The sequence below is a fragment of the Ranitomeya imitator genome, chromosome 5 (assembly GCF_032444005.1).
Source record: "Ranitomeya imitator isolate aRanImi1 chromosome 5, aRanImi1.pri, whole genome shotgun sequence".
NCBI lineage: Eukaryota > Metazoa > Chordata > Amphibia > Anura > Dendrobatidae > Ranitomeya > Ranitomeya imitator.
Genome location: NC_091286.1, coordinates 189,015,344 through 189,034,722, shown reverse-complemented (window position 1 = coordinate 189,034,722; position 19,379 = coordinate 189,015,344). Strand labels below are relative to the sequence as shown.

Below are 19,379 nucleotides of genomic sequence, written 5' to 3'. Positions count from 1 at the left end.
CTAAAAGCGACATGACTAGTGATGAGCGAGTATACTCGTTGCTCGGGTTTTCCCAAGCACGCTCGGGTAGTCTCCTAGTATTTGTGACTGCTCGGAGATTTAGTTTTTGTTGACGCAGCTGCATGATTTAGAGCTGCTAGCCAGCCTGAGTATATGTGGGGGTTGCCTGGTTGCTAGGGAATCCCCACATGTAATCAAGCTATCAGCCGCAAATCATGCAGCTGCAGCAAGTCTCCGAGCAGTCACAAATACTCGGAGACCACCCGAGCGTGCTCGGGAAAACCCAAGTAACGATTATACTCGCTTATCACTAGTCATGAAGCCCGCAGACTATTATAACAAGATCTGTGTTCCAAAATGTCACTACTTCCTTTCAGAGCCCTGCTGTCAGTGTACTCAGGAGAAATTGGACAATACATTTTGGATCCATTCTCTCCTGTTCACCTTTGTGAAGATAAATGTGAAGATAAAAATTTGTGGCTAAAAGTACAATTTTGTGGTGAAAAAAAGTTTTTTTTTTTTAATTTTCACAGCACTACGTTACAAATTTCTGTGAAGCACCTAGGGATCCCACACATCTAGATACATTCCTTAAGAGGTCTACATTACAAAATGGGGCCACCTGTGGGGGTTTCCACTGTTTAGGCTATCCAAACGTGACATAGCGTCTACACTTGATTCCAGCCATTTTTGGTCCTTCCCTTCTGAGCCCTGCCATGCGCCCAAGCAATGGTTTTCCCCAACATATGGGGTATCGGCGAACTCAAGAGAAATTGCACAATCATTTTTTTGCCCACTTTCTCCTGTTACCCTTGTGAAAATAAAAATATGTGGCTAAAGATAAATTTTTCTAAAAAAAATGTTAATTTTTTCCTTACACATTGCTTTAGTTCCTGTGAAGCATCAGAAGGGTTAATAAACTTTTTGAATGTGGAATTGAAGACTTTGAGTGGTGCAGTGTTCAGAATGGAGTTACTTTTGGGTATCTTCTGTCATATAGGCCCCCAAAATCACTTCAATTGTAAGGTGGTCCCCAACAAAAACGGTTTGGGAAATTTTGTTGGAAAAATTAGAAATTGTTGATTAACTTTTAAGCCTTCTAAATTCCTAATCAAAAATTATGTTTAAAAAATTAAGCAGATGTAAAGTTGACTTGTGATAAATGTTATTTATTAACTACCGTATGTTTTGTGACATAACTCTCTGGTTTAAGGCCATAAGAATTAAAAGTTTGAAAATTGCTAAATTTTCACAAATAAACGCAAGTTATATCAAACAAATTTTACTACTATCATGAAGTACAATATGTCACGAAAAAACAATTTCAGAATCACTCGGTTGAAGCGCTACAGAGTTATTACCACATATAGTGACACTGGTCAGATTTCTAACATTTGGCTTGGTCAAAGGACAAGCCTATCACCTCAACTCTCCCATCTTACCTCTTTTTAAATGTTAATTATAATCTGCTCCCTCCTATTCATCTGTCTCCACATCCTCCATGCACCCAATAGCACACGGTACCTGAACTGGCTGATGACTGGATCATGCAAGTTTATATGGAAATCCATATTTATTATAATGATGGCCGGAGTGGACATAACAGCACGTTCTACCTATTGTGTCCCCAGATTGTAAGCTTGCGAGCAGCACGGCCCTCACTCCTGTAACTGGTGAACTGGGTGTTATTTTGCCTTTACTGTCTGTATGTCACTGCTTGATTATAAAGTGCTGCAGAATATGTTGGAGCTTTATAAATAAAAATACTAAAAATTATTATAATATATTAATATTATGTGTCTTGGTATTAAGACTCTTGGTTTTGTTTGTTATACGGTGCCCCACTACCTCTGTCTGCATTGTCTTGGGACTTTCCTGCATCCTCTCTACCTGCGTCCTGCAGTGCTTCAAGTCCTTGCTCCATATGTGGCTTCTTGCTGCTGCATCAATGCCCAGGCTCCGTGTGCCCACCCAGATCTGGACTTAGAGGATGCACCTTACAAAATGAGCCCTCAACCATTGCTATGATTCTAGACAGGCTTTCTGAGGCTATTCTGAACTGTTTGCATTATAATGATAATGAACGATGTCCACCTTGAAATTACCCCGACTTTGGCCACTTATTAAAAATCACATCGGCAACAAATCTATAGAGTTATACAGCCCCTAAAGGGACACCTGCTTAGGCGAGTCGCTAATCCTCTTTATGCAGAGGTTTAAAGGGAATCTGTAACCTTTATTTCTCATCTTTCAGGTTACATCGGGGGATTATCTACAGCATTACAGAATGCTGTAGATAAACCCCTGATGCCGGTGGCCGCAGCTCATATACGATTTTGGGGGTGACAGATTCCCTTTAATGGGGTTCTAAAAAACAAAAGTCTTAGAATAATAAGTTTCACAATTGATGTGTTTAAATAAAATGTTCCTGTCAGGGGCGGACACTGACAGCTTGGGGCCCCTGTGCAAGAAATGTGTCTGGGCCACCCTCTTTTTATGGCGACAAAGCTATATACACACGTGGTCAAAATTGTTGGTACCCCTCGTTTAATGACAGAAAAAACACAATGGTCACAGAAATAACTTGAATCTGACACAAGTAATAATAAATAAAAGATCTATGAACATGAACAAATGAAAGTCAGACATTGCTTTTCAACCATGCTTCCACAGATTTTTAACAAAATAAAACTCATGAAATAGGCCTGGCAGAAATGATGGTACCCCTGAAAATAATGTGACAAAAGGGACATGTTAAATCAAGGTGTGTCCACTAACTAGCATCACAGGTGTCTACAATTTTCGAATCAGTGAGTGGGTCTGTATATAGGGCTACAGATACTCACTGTGCTGTTTGGTGACATGGTGTGTATCACCCTCAACATGGACCAGAGGAAGCAGAGGAAAGAGTTGTCTCAGGAGATTAGAAAGAAAATTATAGACAAACATGTCAAAGGTAAAAGTTATAAGACCATCTCAAAGCAGCTTGATGTTCCTGTGACTACAGTTGCACATATTATTCAGAAATTTAAGATCCATGGGACTGTAGCCAACCTCCCTGAATGTGGCCGCAGGAGGAAAATTGATGACAAATCAAAGAGACGGATAATGCGAATGGTAACAAAAGAGCCCAAAAAAACTTCTAAACAGATTAAAGGTGAACTTCAAGCTCAAGGAACATCAGTGTCAGATCGCACCATCAGTCGTTGTATGAGCCAAAGTGGACTTCATGGAAGACGACCAAGGAGGACACCATTGTTGAAAAAAAATTATAAAAAAGCCAGACTGGAATTTGCCAAACTACATGTTGACAAACCACAAAGCTTCTGGGAGAATGTCCTATGGACAGATGAGACAAAAATTTAACTTTATGGCAAGGCACATCAGCTCTATGTTAACAGACTGAAAAATTAAGCATATCAAGAAAAGAACACTGTCCCTACTGTGAAACATGGAGGAAGCTCTGTTATGTTCTGGGGCTGCTTTTGTCACATTATTTTCAGGGGTACCATCATTTCTGTCCGGGCCTATTTCATGACTTATATAAAAAAAAAAATGTGGAAGCATGGTTGAAAAGCAATGTCTGACTTTCATTTGTTCATTTCATAGATTTTTTATTTATTATTACTTTTGTTAGATTCAAGCTATTTCTGTGACCATTGTGGGTTTGTCTGTCATTAAATGAGGGGTACCAACAATTTTGACCACGTGTGTACATTGTATACATACATGTATCTCCCCCACTGGATACAGATATGTACCCTACCATTAATATTCTATTAGCCACACACCGTTAAAAATATAAAGTGATAAGCAGCACTGTGCTAACCATTAACTATAATCTCTGACTCCCATAAATTATTCAGTGACTCCCCCCAATTACCTGTAAGGCTATGTGCAGATGGAATATATGCAAGCTTCTAAAATACAGGAAAAGTGAATGAGATCCATGAAGTCTCATGCACACGCTGCTTATTTTTTCCTTGCAGATTTGCAGCAGATTAAAATCTGCATAATGTCAAATCTTGCAGCGTATTTCACCCGTACTAATGGGGGAAAATAAGTAAAGCATGGAAACATTTGGAAAACTTATTCTTCCTGCTATCACTCTCTTTTTTCTCTTGCACATCCTTAACGTGTGTACATAGCCTTAGTCCCTGTCCTGTGTCCCCAACATTCATTTTAAGTCCTTGATAGCATCATAATGAATTTGGAGGTGGGAGAAGACACAATCAGGGACTAAACATCCTCCGCCACCTCCCAATTCATTACAAGTCCCTGACAGCGTTTTCTCCCACCTTTCAGTTCATTATAAAGGGTCCTATGCACCCGACCCGCTCTTCTCCGAATCCTCAATAAATTTTAAGTCCCCGGTAGCATCACAATGAATTGTGAGATGGGGGGAGGACGCTATCAGAGGCTTAGCACCCTCCTCCAACCCCCAATTCATTTTACACCCATATCTAACATCTTCCTCTACCTCCTCATGTTCATAAGTCCATCATAAGTCCCCTTTCCTCCCATCCCAATCCCCCACATCCCATCATTGCTATCCTCACCACCTCCATCATTACCCTCTCCACCACTTCCGTCATTGCCTTCTCCCCACCTCAATCATTGCCCTCTCCACCACGCCAATCATTGCCCTCCCCATCACCTTCATTATTGCCCTCCCACCACCTCCATCATTACACTCTTCACCACCTCCATCAATATCCTCTCCAGTATCTCCATTATTGTTTTCCTCTTCCACCCCCTCCATCATTGCCTTCTCTCCCTCCTCCATCATTGCCCTCTCCAAAGCCTCCATCATTGCCTTTTCAACCACCTCTATCATTGCTTTCTCCCCCACCACCCCCATCATTGCCCTCTCCATCACCCCCATCATTGCCCTCTCCACCACACACACAGCACCACCACTCTGCGTGTTCCCCGACAGCCACAAACACACACACTCTGCACGTTCCCGACAGACACACAGCCAGCACAACTCAACGCTCTGCACGCACCCGCAGCATCTTTGTTGCCAGCAGCTTTCTCTCGGACAGAGCTGCGTTCTGAATGATGACATCATCCAGCCATGCTGCTGTGTAAGACATGAAGCAATGGACAGATCCCTGCAGCTCCACTGCCATTTTGTCCTGTAGCTCTGCCGCACACGAAGGCAATCTAGCCAGGGCCCTCCGGAGCCTTGGGGCTGGAAGTATACAGACATTACAGCAGGGGATCACAGCTGATTCTTTCTTTGAAGTAAAACATTGTTTAAAAACAGGCAGTGGAATGTTTTACCTCACAAAAAGAATAATTTGCCATCCCATGCTCTCCTGTCTGTATACTCTTTTGCTTCCTCCCCTTCCCAGGAGCTGTGGTATGATCAGTCGAAGTTCCTGTATGGTCAGCCATTACACAGTACACAGCAGCGGAATATTTATAAGTTTCTCTCTGCACAGGAACATTTTATTTAAACACATCCAATTGCGGAAGTTATTATTATTCCAAGATACCGTATATGTTTGTATAAGCCGAGTTTTTCAGCACTTTTTTGTGCTGAAAATGCCCCCATCGGCTTATACACGAGACATTGTCCCATAAGACAGAAGGGGAGGAGGAGCAGCGGGTCATAGGAGGCAGGAGCCGGTGGCTGCAGCTAAAGCCTGTGCCCGCTGCTAAAAAGAAATGAATATTCACTGCACTTGCAGTGAACATTCATTTCTCTTATAGCGTGCGCACAATGTCAGCAGCAGTCGCCGGCTTCAAAGCAGCTGGCGTGCTATCACGGGTGCCCGCTCATTAAAGCAATGAATACTCACCTTTCTCCTCTCTCATAGGCGTGAAGAGAAGTGAAGAGAAGTGAATATTCATTACCTTAATGAGCGGGGACATGTGATCGCCCCGCCGTTGCAACTGCTGGCATCAGAATGAGATGCTGCGAGGGCAGTCAGGGAAGGTAAGTAGGATTTTCTCATTGGGACCATACATACAAGGATGGAGATGAGGAACCATGCAGACAAGGATGGTAAAATTAGGTGCATTGGCTTATACTCGGGTCGGTTTATACACGAGTATATACGGTATTTTGATTAAAACAAACTTTCGTTCATGGGAAAACCACTTTAAATTCTGACAATACCTGCCCAATAAGATGGCAAAGTATGGTATCAAAATGTATAAATTGTGCACCCACAGATTTCGGGTTCGTTCATGAAGGGAGGGACACTCGGATTGAACCCCATGAATGGGGAGTTCAATGGGAACTGGGAGTCAATGGGAAAATTGTGTGGGTATTGGTGCACCTACTGCTGGATCAGGGTTAATACACCTCTAAGTGGTTAACCTCTATACGAGTATCCCTCTCTGCAACTCCCTCAGCAGCTACATCATGCAGTTAATGAGTGCAAAAAATAGAGGCCTCCCTAATTGGGACAACTGCTTGGACAGGGTCGTAAAAAGGGCCCAACATAGTGACAGCATGTTGGTGTTGCAATACACAGAAATGGCAGCACACACACCACTTTACGAGGTACAACTATACAGGTCCGCAAGCCAGAATGTATTCTGGGGTACAGTAAGAACATGGGTGGAGTTGATCTCTCTGATCAAGTCATCAAGTCTTACAAGACCATGCGGGAAAACAAAAGTGTGGTACAAAAAGCTGGCCTTACACATCGTGCAAATGGCCCTGTATAATGCTTACGTGCCATCACGATGGGCAGTCCAGACAGTTACATTCCTTCAGATTAAGGAGGTAGTGATGAAGGACTAATATTTAGAAATCAGGAAGGGGAAGGCTCCATTAAATATGGAACAGAAGGAGCCCGTATTGTACCAGGGCAAAATTTATCTGGTGAGAGCTAAACATTTTTTATTTCTCAACTAACAAAGATGAGTGAGGGCTTGTTTTTTTAGGGATGAGTTGACGTGTTCAGTGATATCTACTTTAGTCCACAGGGTCCAAGTGAGCTTTTTTTCCCCACACAAGTCTCCAACACCTACAGGACACTAAACGCTATATAATCCTCAAATGTCCCCAAATCCCAACTACTCTTGATCACGCTAGACACAGCAAAGACTTTTGACAATATAAAAGTAGTTCCACGTTACAATATCCTTTAAAAGTTGGCAAAAACTGTCCTGACAATGGAGCTATATCATGGCTTATTCTTTGAATGGTAAGATGGTCCCATTTTAGAGTATATTATAATGTTGATCAATTATTTTTAAACTTTTAGGGAGGTAAAAAGAACAAAACAAAATAGAAAGTCTAGACTGTTATTAGTCAAGGAGACATCAACACAAAATCCTTTGATTGCATCGATAATACCCCACTCTACTCAAGTAGTGTAGAACGTTATCAAGCCTATTAGTGTTAGGCTGACAAGCTCATTAAAATAAAACCGTGCCTATGGCATTGGATATTAGGCTTTGCCCCATGGCAGACACACAGGCCGTTGTTATGCCTCTGGTTACCTAAGCAACTTTCGACAGTGATAACAACCATCTGCGTGATCACTCTGTGAGGAGCCAAGAGTGACAAATAAAGCGATCTCCCTGTCTCAAACTCCTTAATTGAGCGCTGAAAACACAGACACTGCTTAATTCCCCCAGTCAGATCTCTACAGTGATGAAAAATGAAAACTGCTATTTTTTGGTAGAGATACCATTTAGTACCCAATGTGTTGGGCTCAGATTATGCCACTGGAGACACAAAACCCTTTACTTAAAAAGCAAGTTCTCACCGCAATACCATCTATGTAGACAAAGTTCTCTTTGGGCACACTACTGGGCTCAGAACAGCACAACCACCATTTGGTTTTTGGAGCTCGGATTTTGCTTAATTGGTTTTGGGTGAAATGCTGCTTTTGTAAAGGCTAAGAAGTGAGCTCATTTGGTAACCTACACCACATCATGGTGGTCTTCTAGGGGTAGTACTGCTCACATTTAATATCTTTGATCTTTCTAGTGAGTATGTTTTAAAACAAGTTTTAGATTTTACTGCTATTATATACCATAAAAAATATTTTTCTTAATAAAAACATTTTATGTCACCCTATTCTGAGTGCCATAGTTTCATACTTTTTAAGGTAGACATAAGTCCATTGAGTTCAACCTATAGCCTAACATGTTGATCCCGAGGAAGGCAGAAACCCCATAGAGCAGACATTAATAGCTTCATATTGGGGGAAAAATTCCTTCCCAGTTCCACATACGAAAATCAGACAAGTTCCCTGGATCAACGCCCATCACAGAATCCAGTGCCCATAACCTGTAATATTATATTTTTCAAGAAAGGCATCCAGGCTCTTCTTGAATTTTAGTAATCACTCAACCATAACATTGTGTGGCAGAGAGTTCTATAGTCTCACTGCTCTTACAGTAAATAATCAGCATCTGTGATTATGATTAAATTAATATATTTTAATTTATTTTAATTATTTAATGCCTTGTCATTACCCACTTGCTTTAAAGGGAATCCGTCACCCCATTTTTCGCATATACGCTGCGGCCACATCCATGAAGACAGTGTTTCTCAACTCCAGTCCTCAAGACTCCATTTCATCACCTGCTCAATCATTAATTCCATCACCTATGCAGTAGTAAGGAAATCCTGAAAACATGACCTGTTGGTGGGTCTTAAGGCCCCGTCACACAAGTTTTGTGACGCAACAGCGATCTCAGTAGCGATCTCGCTATGTGTGACACGTACCAGCGATCAGGCCCCTGCTGTGAGATCGCTGGTCGTGTCGGAATGGCATGGGCCATTTTTTGATCGTTGAGGTCCCGCTGACATCGCTGAATCGGCGTGTGTGACACCGATTCAGCGATGTCTTCGCTGGTAACCAGGGTAAACATCGGGTAACTAAGCGCAGGACCGCGCTTAGTAACCCGATGTTTACCCTGGTTACCATCCTAAAAGTAAAAAAACAAACGTTACATACTTACCTACCGCTGTCTGTCCTCGGCGCTTTGCTTCTCTGGTCTGGCTGTGAGCGCCGGACAGCCGGAAAGCAGAGCGGTGACGTCACCGCTCTGCTTTCCGGCCGCTGTGCTCACAGCCAGACCAGAGAAGCAGAGCACCGAGGACAGGTGTCGGGCCTCTCTGACCTTTCCCGGCGCCTGCGCACTGCAGTACTTTGCTCTGCCCTCAACAGGGCAGATAATTACGCCAGCACAGGAGCAGCGACAGGAAGCGAAAAAGATGTCATCGAATAAAGATGGGAGGCGACGGACCCGGACCGCCCCTGGGTGAGTATAATCTAACTTGTTTTTCTTATCTTTCAGGTTACACCGGCAGCTTATCTACAGCATTACAGAATGCTGTAGATAAGCCCCTAATGGTGGTGGTCACAGCTTATATGCGAAAAATGAGGTGGCAGGTTCCCTTTAATTCTCTAAATGCTTTATTTCTGTCATTTATTGCGTCACTTAGAGTCCTATTTAGCCATAGTGATTTCCTCTTATTTATAGCTTGTTTATTACCATAGGGCACTTAGTATTGCACAGGTGATGGAATTATCAATACTAAGGAAATCCTGAAAGCATGACCTGTTGTTGGCTCTTGAGGACCGGACTTGGGGAATACTGCCATAGGGTATACAAAAGGTGAAATAAGTACGGAACATGTCACCAAATTTCTAAGTACCGTATTTTTCACATTATAAGACGCACCCCAAATTTGGAGGAGAAAAATAGGAAAAAAAGTTTTTTTGTAATAAAATGGTAGTGCTTCTTATAATCCATGTGTCTTATTGCATACAGAGGGTGGTGGCTGCGGTGAAGCGGTGTCACAAGGTCGCTGCTGGATGAGGCAAGAGTGGGGTGATGCTGCAGGCTGGGATGAGGGGGGTGTTCCGATGTCCGGTGCTGCTGCACTCTGTCAGGTTCCGCTGCGCTGTGTCCGGTGCTGCTACTGCTGCCCTGTGTCTGATGCTGCTGCGCTGTGTCCGGTCCTGCTGCGCTGTGTCCGGTGCTGCTACTGCTGCGCTGTGTCCGGTGCTGCTGCGCTGTGTCCGCTGCTGCTACTGCTGCGCTGTGTCCGGTGCTGCTGCGCTGTGTCCGGTGCTGCTACTGCTGCGCTGTGCCCGGTGCTGCTGTGCCTGGTGCTGCTGCGCTGTGTCTGGGGCTGATACTGCTGCGCTGTGTCCGCTGCTGCTGCGCTGTGTTCGATGCTGCTGCTGCTTGTGCTGTGTCCGGTGCTCCTGCTGCTTGCGCTGTGTCCCATGCTCCTGCACTGTGTTCGGCGCTGCTGCACGGGGCTCTGCCAACATTTTGTGAAAGGCCAGAGCCCCCGCAGTTCTGTGGTTTCCTGTGTGGTGCACTCCGGGAAAATGGCCGCTGGGGGGCAGCACATGGGCAGATGGAGATCTCTGTACCAAGCTCTCGGGAGATGAGATCTCAGCACAGCAGCATCGGACACAATGCAGCAGCAGCACCAGCACCCAACACCTGCAGCAGCAGCACCGGACACCTGCAGCGGCACGCCAATAAGGTATATCCACATTATAAGATGCTCCCTCCATTTTCCATTTGGGAGAAAAAAAAGTGCGTCTTTAATCCGAAAAATACGGGTAGATCTATTTCTAAATGTGCTATTGACATGAAATTATCACCAGATGTCAGTAAAAACAAACCAATCCACACAAGAAAATAAATCAACCATATATGTACATCAATTAAGGAAATGACACAGGGAAAAGTATTGAACATTGTGTTTTTGGCATATTTGGGACCCTAATTGGGCCCATCTGTTGATAATTTTCAAGTGTGTATGCATCAAATTTCTTGTGTGCTGATTACACTGTCCCTCTATCAACACAAATAGTCCCGAAATTTTCGATACTTGATTTTTATTTTACTATCTGGTCAACCCTTTTTGTCAGATGTTCATCAACAGCAATATTTAAATACTGTACATGCTAATCTGGCTTCCTGGTTCTCCTTTTGCATCCTGTTAGGGTGTGAAAAGGAGCTTAGGGAGAGCCGTCGGACGAGCGGGGGCGCCATTTCCCCTAATCTTAGGGTGCCAACCCCCGCAAATAAGTAGGTTGCCAGACAGTTATATAGTAATGGACAGTGCACCTATATCAGCACATCGTGTGTTTGTGTGTGGCGTTTATTGAGCACAATCAATTGGGGTTGCATACATTTATAGGTCATCCTCTAAGATTTTATATCTTGTTTAGTATGCCATTCATTTGAGGAATTGTGCAAATATCCAAGAGGAGCGGTTTATTAAGGACTCAAGGTTAGTCCATCAGGTATTTTTATCACTGCTGGATTGAGTCATTGTATATCCCAGGGACTGAACAGTGAGGATAGAACATTATATTGATTTCCATTGTTTTGATATATACTGGTCGGGCTGGTTAATCTTTTTCATGCACTAATGCACCTTCATTGGTGTGGGTTATTTTATACCTATCAATAAAAGTTACATTTTAAAGGGCTTTCTTAGTTAATATCAGTAAAGGAATTGAACATTTAACTATTTGATCACAGGTGTAATACATTGCAATACTTGCTTATCACACTGACATATCTGCTGTTAGTCCTTGATTCTAGCAGGGACTAATAGACTAACTAGATGTCAGACCTGGAGTGTTCTGAGTCTCAAAAACGAGAGGCGATGTGGGGAAAATGGTGCCATTTTTTAGATCAGACGGTCAAATGTACCTGGAAACAGGTTTAGCCTTTGAGGCACCAAAATGTGCGTTGGCCTGTGAACTCCTACTACATTATCAGGTTTTGCAAAAGTAATAAGCTCCTTTTAAGCTATTCTGTAGCACGAAGGTAAAAATATATAGATAAATAAATCCATTTACCCACCATCTAGAAGGATACCTTCTAACTAGGGAAAGGTTGTTGTGCCCTCTCAATCTATACAAATGCTATATTTTTGTTGCTGACCTTTTTAGTACGTTTTTACACCCTTGTGACCACACAAATAGAGGGCTTGTAACCTTATATTATGGCTAAACACAATAATGGAAACCCTACTGATGACCAATGATGCTTTTTATATGTAATCCAAAGCAATGTGAATTACCTTTGCATCTGATGGAGCCATTTCTTCTTTTGTTTTTTCATGGAGCTGACTATTTCTGTGCTCTTTACTCACAGGGGTCTGAATATTGTTCACTGTAGATTGCTTATTTGGTGGTCGGTGTCCAAGACTCCCAGAACTTCTTAGTAAAATATTTTGTGAAAATAAAGATGTACAAGGCTCTTCAGATTTCTGCTTTAGCAACAATTTTGCATGCTGGGTACTATGAATGACTCTGTGAGATGATGAGCCTGACTGCAGACCTAAGGACAACCCTTTAGGATCTACACAAGCTGCTTTTGCCTTCTCTATTCTAGATTGAGGAATTGGGTATGGTGCTTCTGGACCTGTGGCACTAGCATTTAAAGAAAATGAATATGAGCGTCTTTTTCTTGGATGGTCATCATCAAAAAACTCTATAAGAAATGCTGTTTGACTTGCCGTGTCCTGCTGCCTGCCTGCTGCGTGAATTTTAAGATCCAACATTCTCTGTTCTAGACTTTTTTGTTTTGCATGGTCTTGAAGAGCGGTAGATCTGTTTAACCGTTTTAGAGATGAGCTGTTTTCATAGTCACTCTGAGTCCCATCTTCATGTTTGTTACCTGAAAAGAAATAGATTAGTAGAGAAATTGTGCCAATAATATTATATAACTAAATTAAGGAAACCAATCACTGATTGCAGAAAAAACAACACGCCACAGATGACACCAGCGATGGCATCGGAGGATGACGGCAAGATGCTGCGCTGGTGGATATGAAGGGGAGTAATCTGCTGTGCTTTCCACATCTAGCACATCTTAAGACTAGATCTGTACCTGATTAATGGCATGTGCAGTAAAAGCAACACAACGTAATTTTTCTCGGTGTGTACAAATAGCAGCCAGAGGGCATATACCGGAATATACCGGATTCCTAAACTACAGGCTCGACTCAATAAGACTTACGCTTTGTCTGCACACCTCTTTTTGCCATGGTAGAAACACCATGAAGAATTGGGCGCTGAGAGTCGTATACATTCTTTGCATTTGTCATGGGGGTACAAAACAATGAATCTGTAGGTGTAAAATGCTGACTTTGCATAGGTTAAAGTGTTTGGCAACTACTTTCATATTGATGGTTTATCCCTAGGATCCATCATTATCAGATCAGTGAGGGTGTGACATCCGGCAACTCCCTCCCCACATCCCCAATCAGATATTAAGAGGGTTGGAGGTGGCTGCAAGTTCTTGGATGCTGCCAGAACAAAGCAGCTGTGTACTACAGATCTGCCCCCTATTGATTTGAAGGATAGGCCATCAGTGGAAAAAAGCAGTGGCCAATCTATTTTAACCCCTTAAGCCCCGAGGATGGTTTGCACGTTAATTCTGACCACTGTCCCTTTATGAGGTTATAACTCTGAAACGCTTAGACGGATGCAGGTGATTCTGATATTGTTTTCTCGAGACATATTGTACTTCATGATAGTGGTAAAATTTCTCTGATATTACCTGCATTTATTTGTGGAAAAAAAATGGAAATTTGGCTAATATTTCGCAATTTTCCAACTTTTAATTTTTATGCCCTTAAATCACAGAGATAGGTCACACAAAATACTCAAAAAGTAACATTTCCCACATGTTTACTTTACATCAGCACAGTTTTGGAAACAACATTTTTTTTTTGTTAGGGAGTTATGAGGGTTAAAAGTTGACCAGCAATTTCTAATTTTTACAACACCATTTTTTTTAGGGACCACGTCACATTTGAAGTCATTTTGAGGGGTCTATATGATAGAAAATAACCAAGTGTGACACCATTCTAAAAACTGCACCCCTCAAGGTGCTCATAACCACATTCAAGAAGTTTATTAACCCTTCAGGTGTTTCACAGTAATTTTTTGAATGTTTAAATAAAAATGAACATTTAACTTTTTTCACAAAAAATTTACTTTAGCTCCAATTTGTTTTAATTTACCAAGGGTAACAGGAGAAAATGGACCCCAAAAGTTGTTGTACAATTTGTCCTGAGTACCTGGATACCCCACATGTGGGGGTAAACCACTGTTGGGGCGCATGGCAGAGCTTGGAAGGGAAGGAGCGCCATTTGACTTTTCAATGCAAAAGTGACAGGAATTGAGATGGGACGCCATGTTGCGTTTGGAAAGCCACTAATGTGCCTAAACATTGAAACCCCCCACAAGTGACACCATTTTGGAAAGCAGAACCCCTAAAGAACTTATCTAGATGTGTGGTGAGCACTTTGACCCACCAAGTGCTTCACAGAGGTTTATAATGTAGAGAAGTAAAAATAAAAAATATTTTTTCACAAAAATGAACTTTTTGCCTCCAATTTTTTTATTTTCCCAAGGGTACCAGAAGAAATTGTACCCCAAAAGTTGTGCAATTTGTTCTGAGTATGCTGGTACCCCATATGTGAGGGTAAACCACTGTTTGGGTGCATGGCAGAGCTCAGAAGGGAAGGAGCGCCGTTTGACTTTTCAATGCAAAATTGGCTGGAATTGAGATGGGACGCCATGTTGTGTTTTGAGAGCCCCTGATGTACCTAAACATTGAAACCCCCCCACAAGTGCACCATTTTGGAAAGTAGACACCCTAAGGATCTTATCTAGATGTGTTGTGAGAGCTTTTAACCCCCAAGTGTTTCACTACAGTTGTTAACGCTGTGCCGTCCACAAAAATTATTTTTTAGCCCCCAGTTTTTTATTTTTCCAAGGGTAACAGGAGAAAATGGTCCCCAAAAGTCGTTGTGCAGTTTGTCCTGAGTACGCTGATACCCCATATGTGGGGGGTAGCCACCGTTTGGGCGCACAGCAGAGCTCGGAAGGGAAGGAGCGTCATTTGGAATGCAGACTTAGATGGAATGGTCTGCAGGCGTCACATTGCATTTGCAGAGCCCCTAATGTACCTAAACAGTAGAAACCCCCCACAAGTGACCCCATATTGGAAACTAAACCCCCAAGGAACTTATCTAGATGTGTTGTGAGAACTTTGAGCCCCCAAGTGTTTCACTACAGTTTATAACGCAGAGCCGTGAAAATAAAAAAAATCGTTTTTGTCCCACAAAAATGTTTTTTTAGCCCCATAAATTTTTATTTTCCCAAGAGTAACAAGAGAAATTGGACCCCAGAAGTTGTTGTCCAATTTGTCCTGAGTACGCTGATACCCCATATTTTGGGGTAAACCCGTTTGGGCGCTCGGGAGAGCTCGAAAGGGAAGGAGCACTGTTTGAGATCGGACGCCATGTCGCGTTTGGAGAGCCCTGATGTGCCTAAACAGTGGAAACCCCCAAATTCTAACTAAAACTCTAACCCAAACACACCACTAATCCCAACCACACCTCTAACCCCAACCCTAAGAACACCCCTAACTCCAACACACCCTTAACCTTAATCCCAACCATAACTCTAACCACACCCCTAACCCTGACACACCCCTAACCCTAATCCCAACCATAAATGTAATACAAACTTTAACCCTAGCCCCAACCCTAACCCTAGCCCTAACCCTAATGGGAAAATGGAAATAAATACATTATATTTTTCCCTAACTAAGGGGGTGATGAAGGGGGGTTTGATTTACTTTCATAGCGGTTTTTTTAGCGGATTTTTATCATTGGCAGCTGTCACAGACTAAAAGACACTTTTTATTGCAAAAAATATTTTTTTGCCTTACAGCATTTTGAGAGCTATAATTTTTCCATATTTTGGTCCACAGAGTCATGGGAGGTCTTGTTATTTGCGGGACGAGTTGACGTTTTTATTGGTTTATTTTCGGGCACATGACATTTTTTGATCGCTTTTTATTCCGATTTTTGTTAGGCAGTATGACCAAGAACCAGCTATTCATGAATTTTTTTATTTTTTATACCATTCCGCGTTTGGTAAAATTGATAGAGCAGTTTTATTCTTCGGGTCAGTGCGATTATAGCGATACCTCATTTAGATTATTTTTGCATCGCTTTATTCTGAGGACTATAACTATGTTATCTTTTCACTGATGACGCTGTATGGCGGCTCGTTTTTTGCGGGACAAGATGACGTTTTCAGCGGTACCATGGTTATTTATATCCGTCTTTTTGATCGCATGCTATTCCACTTTTTGTTCGGCGGTATGATAATAAAGCGTTGTTTGCCTCTTTTTTTTTCTTCTTTTTTTTACAGTGTTCGCTGAAGGGGTTAACTAGTGGGACAGTTTTATAGGTCAGGCTGTTATGGGCGCGGCGATACTAAATATGTGTTCTTTTATTTATTTATTTTTTATTTAGATAAAGAAATGTATTTATGGGAACAATATATATATATATATATATATATTTTTTTTTTTTTTTTTTTTTTTTCTTTATTTAGGATTTTTTTTTTTTTAAACACATCTAAAAAAAATTTTTTTTTTCACTTTATAACATTGCCCCAGGGGGGGCATCATGTTATAAGGTCAGATTGCTGATATGACACTTTGCAGAGCACTGTGTCAGATCAGCGATCTGGCAGGCAGGGCTGCAGGCTTACCAGCACCTGCTCTGAGCAGATACACCTAAATAAAATGAGAATAGTTGGTGATATCAACTTACTATTTGTGGCACATTAGTATATGGGAGGGGGAAAACTTTTCAAGATGGGTGGTGACCATGGCGGCCATGTTGAAGTCGGCCATTTTGGATCCAACTTTATTTTTTCCAATGGGAAGAGGGTCATGTGACACATCAAACTTATTGAGAATTTCACAAAAAAAACAATGGTTGGTTTTAACGTAACTTTATTCTTTCAAGAGCCATTTACAAGTTTCTCTTTGTTTACAGCCATTGGCATGTCACAGAGGTTAACACGTCAGGAGCGAGTGTCTGGTGAACGCAGTACCCGGGTCATTGCAGTAGATTTCAATGCAAGACACCCAATGCAAGAAAACTGTCACTATTCCCATGTTATTTATTTGTATCCATATAAATGGCCCACCCAAAAAAAGGTTGCCTCAACACTGAACATAATGTTCTGTGCAAACTGAGGGTCCTGTTTCAATTTTTGTTTTGCCCATTCTGCAAATTCAGCGTGCCGATCTTGCATCAGTCGAACATCCCTTCAGCAGATATTACCTACGCACAAATGTCACCGTTACAAAATCCAGCTGCTGCAGCATCTCAACGAGGATAACCCAGATCGGCGCGCTGAATTTAACTCATAAAAGAATAAAGTTTTGTTAACACCAAGCTCATCATTTTCTTGTGAAATTCTCAATAAGTTTGATGTGTCATATGACCCTCTTCCCATTGGGAAAAATGAAGTTGGATCCAAAATGGCCGACTTCAAAACGGCCGCCACGGTCACCACCCATCTTGAAAAGTTTTCCCCCTCCCATATACTAATGTGTCACAAACAGGAAGTTGATATCACCAACCAGTCCCATTTTATTTAGGTGTATCCATATACATGGCCCACCCTGTATATGATAAATATTATTATAAATGATACAGTCTTATAAATCTACATAATATAATAAAGCTATGAGACAGAACATTAAGCATTCTAGTAAGAACACACATGAAGTACAGGACTTTGTACTAAGCACACTACCTTGTATCCTTTTTAAGTATACTGGTACATCACTTTTAACACTTTTTGCATCTTCTTCCGAGGCTTCTTTCAGCAATCGGGGTGGATTATTTTGTGCTAACCAGTCGGCTACTTTACTCTCCGCAGCAATGAGTTCTGAATTTAACCCCACAAGGTCCTTATCTCCAGATAACGCCTTCTTTGCCTTTTGACGATGGTCTGTAAACTTTGTTACATGATCTTTAATGGTTACCTTTCCTGGAGAATTGTCATCAAACTCTATAGTAAAGGAAGCATGTCCGGCACCTGAGGGTTGCTGGCACTGAGGGTCTAGCTTGGTGTCATACACAACATTACCCTCTCCATCAGATTTTTGCTGGAGTTCCTTATTAGGGATTTCAAAATAGCTTGGCTCCTTGCCATGTGCACACAGGTAATCTTCCTTGGTAGCTGCTAATTGTCCAACAGATTTTTTTCCTCCTTTACAGCAGCCTAAAAAAGAAAAAAAATAGGTATCCATTAGCCAATTTACTGAAAACACTTCTTTATTTAACCTCTTACAGGGATTTTATCACCTATATATTGAAACAATACAGTTATGTCTCTTCTCTTAACCTAGCCTGATATTATTGTCAAAACGGACATTTCTTTTTCCATGTATAAGGGGCAGCCATTTTGCCTAAGCTGCTGTTCCAGAGGTCTCTCTACAGGATAGGTGATGACAAACATACATCAGTAGGGGACGACTGCTGGGACTGGCACTGACTGGCAGAACGGGCCACTGTAAAGCGGAAGCGCACATGCCTGACAGTCAGCTATCAATGCAGCGGAGAAAGGTGTCGTTGAGCAGGGACTGGAGCCGGGGCGGTGGAGAATCGGACGGTGCTTGGACACTTACAGAGCAATCAAGGTGCATTTGGGTATGAATTAACAGTAATTTCTCAGTGAGGGAGGAACAGATTGCATCAGTAAAGTTGTGGGTACATGACCATATAAACAGTTTGGGGGTGGTGGATTGTGCCAAATGATTCTTCTAAGGCCTCCTTCACACATCCATGTTTCCAGAACATGTGGTATCCACATCTTTCATGGCTACCACAACTACCCATTATAACCTATGGTGCTGCTCACATGTCCGTTTCTTTACATGAACCATGTGTCCGTGCAAACCACAGAGACTTGTCCATTTATTTCCATAAGTCTGTGGGTCCATGAAAAACACGTACAGACACAATGATGGTAAAAAAAGGACACACTGATGACACACTGATGGTAAAATTCCGACACTGACGGAAAAAAGGACACTGATGACACACTGATGGTAAAAAAGGACACACTGATGATAACAACCAGGGGCGGATTATCAGAGGGTCAATATGGGCGGTAGCCCAGGGCCCAGTGGTCTGGGGGGGCCCTGGGCTACCGCACAGATTGACCCTCCACTAATTGTCTGAATGCCCGCCGGCATTTGTGTGCCCCCAGACCCGGTGGGCAGAGAGAGGGGGCCCGCATTGGTTGGGAGGTGCGTGTATCAGCCGGTCAGCTGAGAGCTCCGAGTCCCTGCACCCGGCCTGCAGAGCAGCACACCACATAATGGCTGCTCTGTGCACAGGACCTGTGATGAGGTCACAGGATGGGAGGAGTCATGGGTCACATGATCGGGAGGAGGACCTCCGTGTACAGGACTTTGCTGGTTGCCATGGCGCCGGAGGAAGGTAAGGCAGCGTATGTGTGAGGTCAGGAGGTGTTTACAGGGTGGATGTAGCAGAGCCGTGTGTGTACGAGGTGTATGGATCA

At 42.5% G+C, this 19,379-nt stretch overlaps 1 protein-coding gene across 9 annotated transcripts in view; it reads right to left on the bottom strand.

Moving 5' to 3' along the window:
• CEP170 (centrosomal protein 170) overlaps positions 1-19,379 on the bottom strand; it is a 303,057-nt gene that overhangs the window by 120,475 nt on the left and 163,203 nt on the right. For 7 of the 9 annotated variants that reach the window (XM_069769419.1, XM_069769420.1, XM_069769422.1 and 4 more), the window contains exons 8-9: positions 17,604-18,074; positions 12,044-12,642 (exon numbers count right to left, since the gene is read on the bottom strand). In XM_069769419.1, coding sequence (XP_069625520.1) covers positions 12,044-12,642; positions 17,604-18,074 — 1,070 coding nt within the window. The remainder of the gene's footprint in view (positions 1-12,043; positions 12,643-17,603; positions 18,075-19,379) is intronic. The other 2 variants (XM_069769426.1, XM_069769425.1) reach the window with 1 other exon arrangement.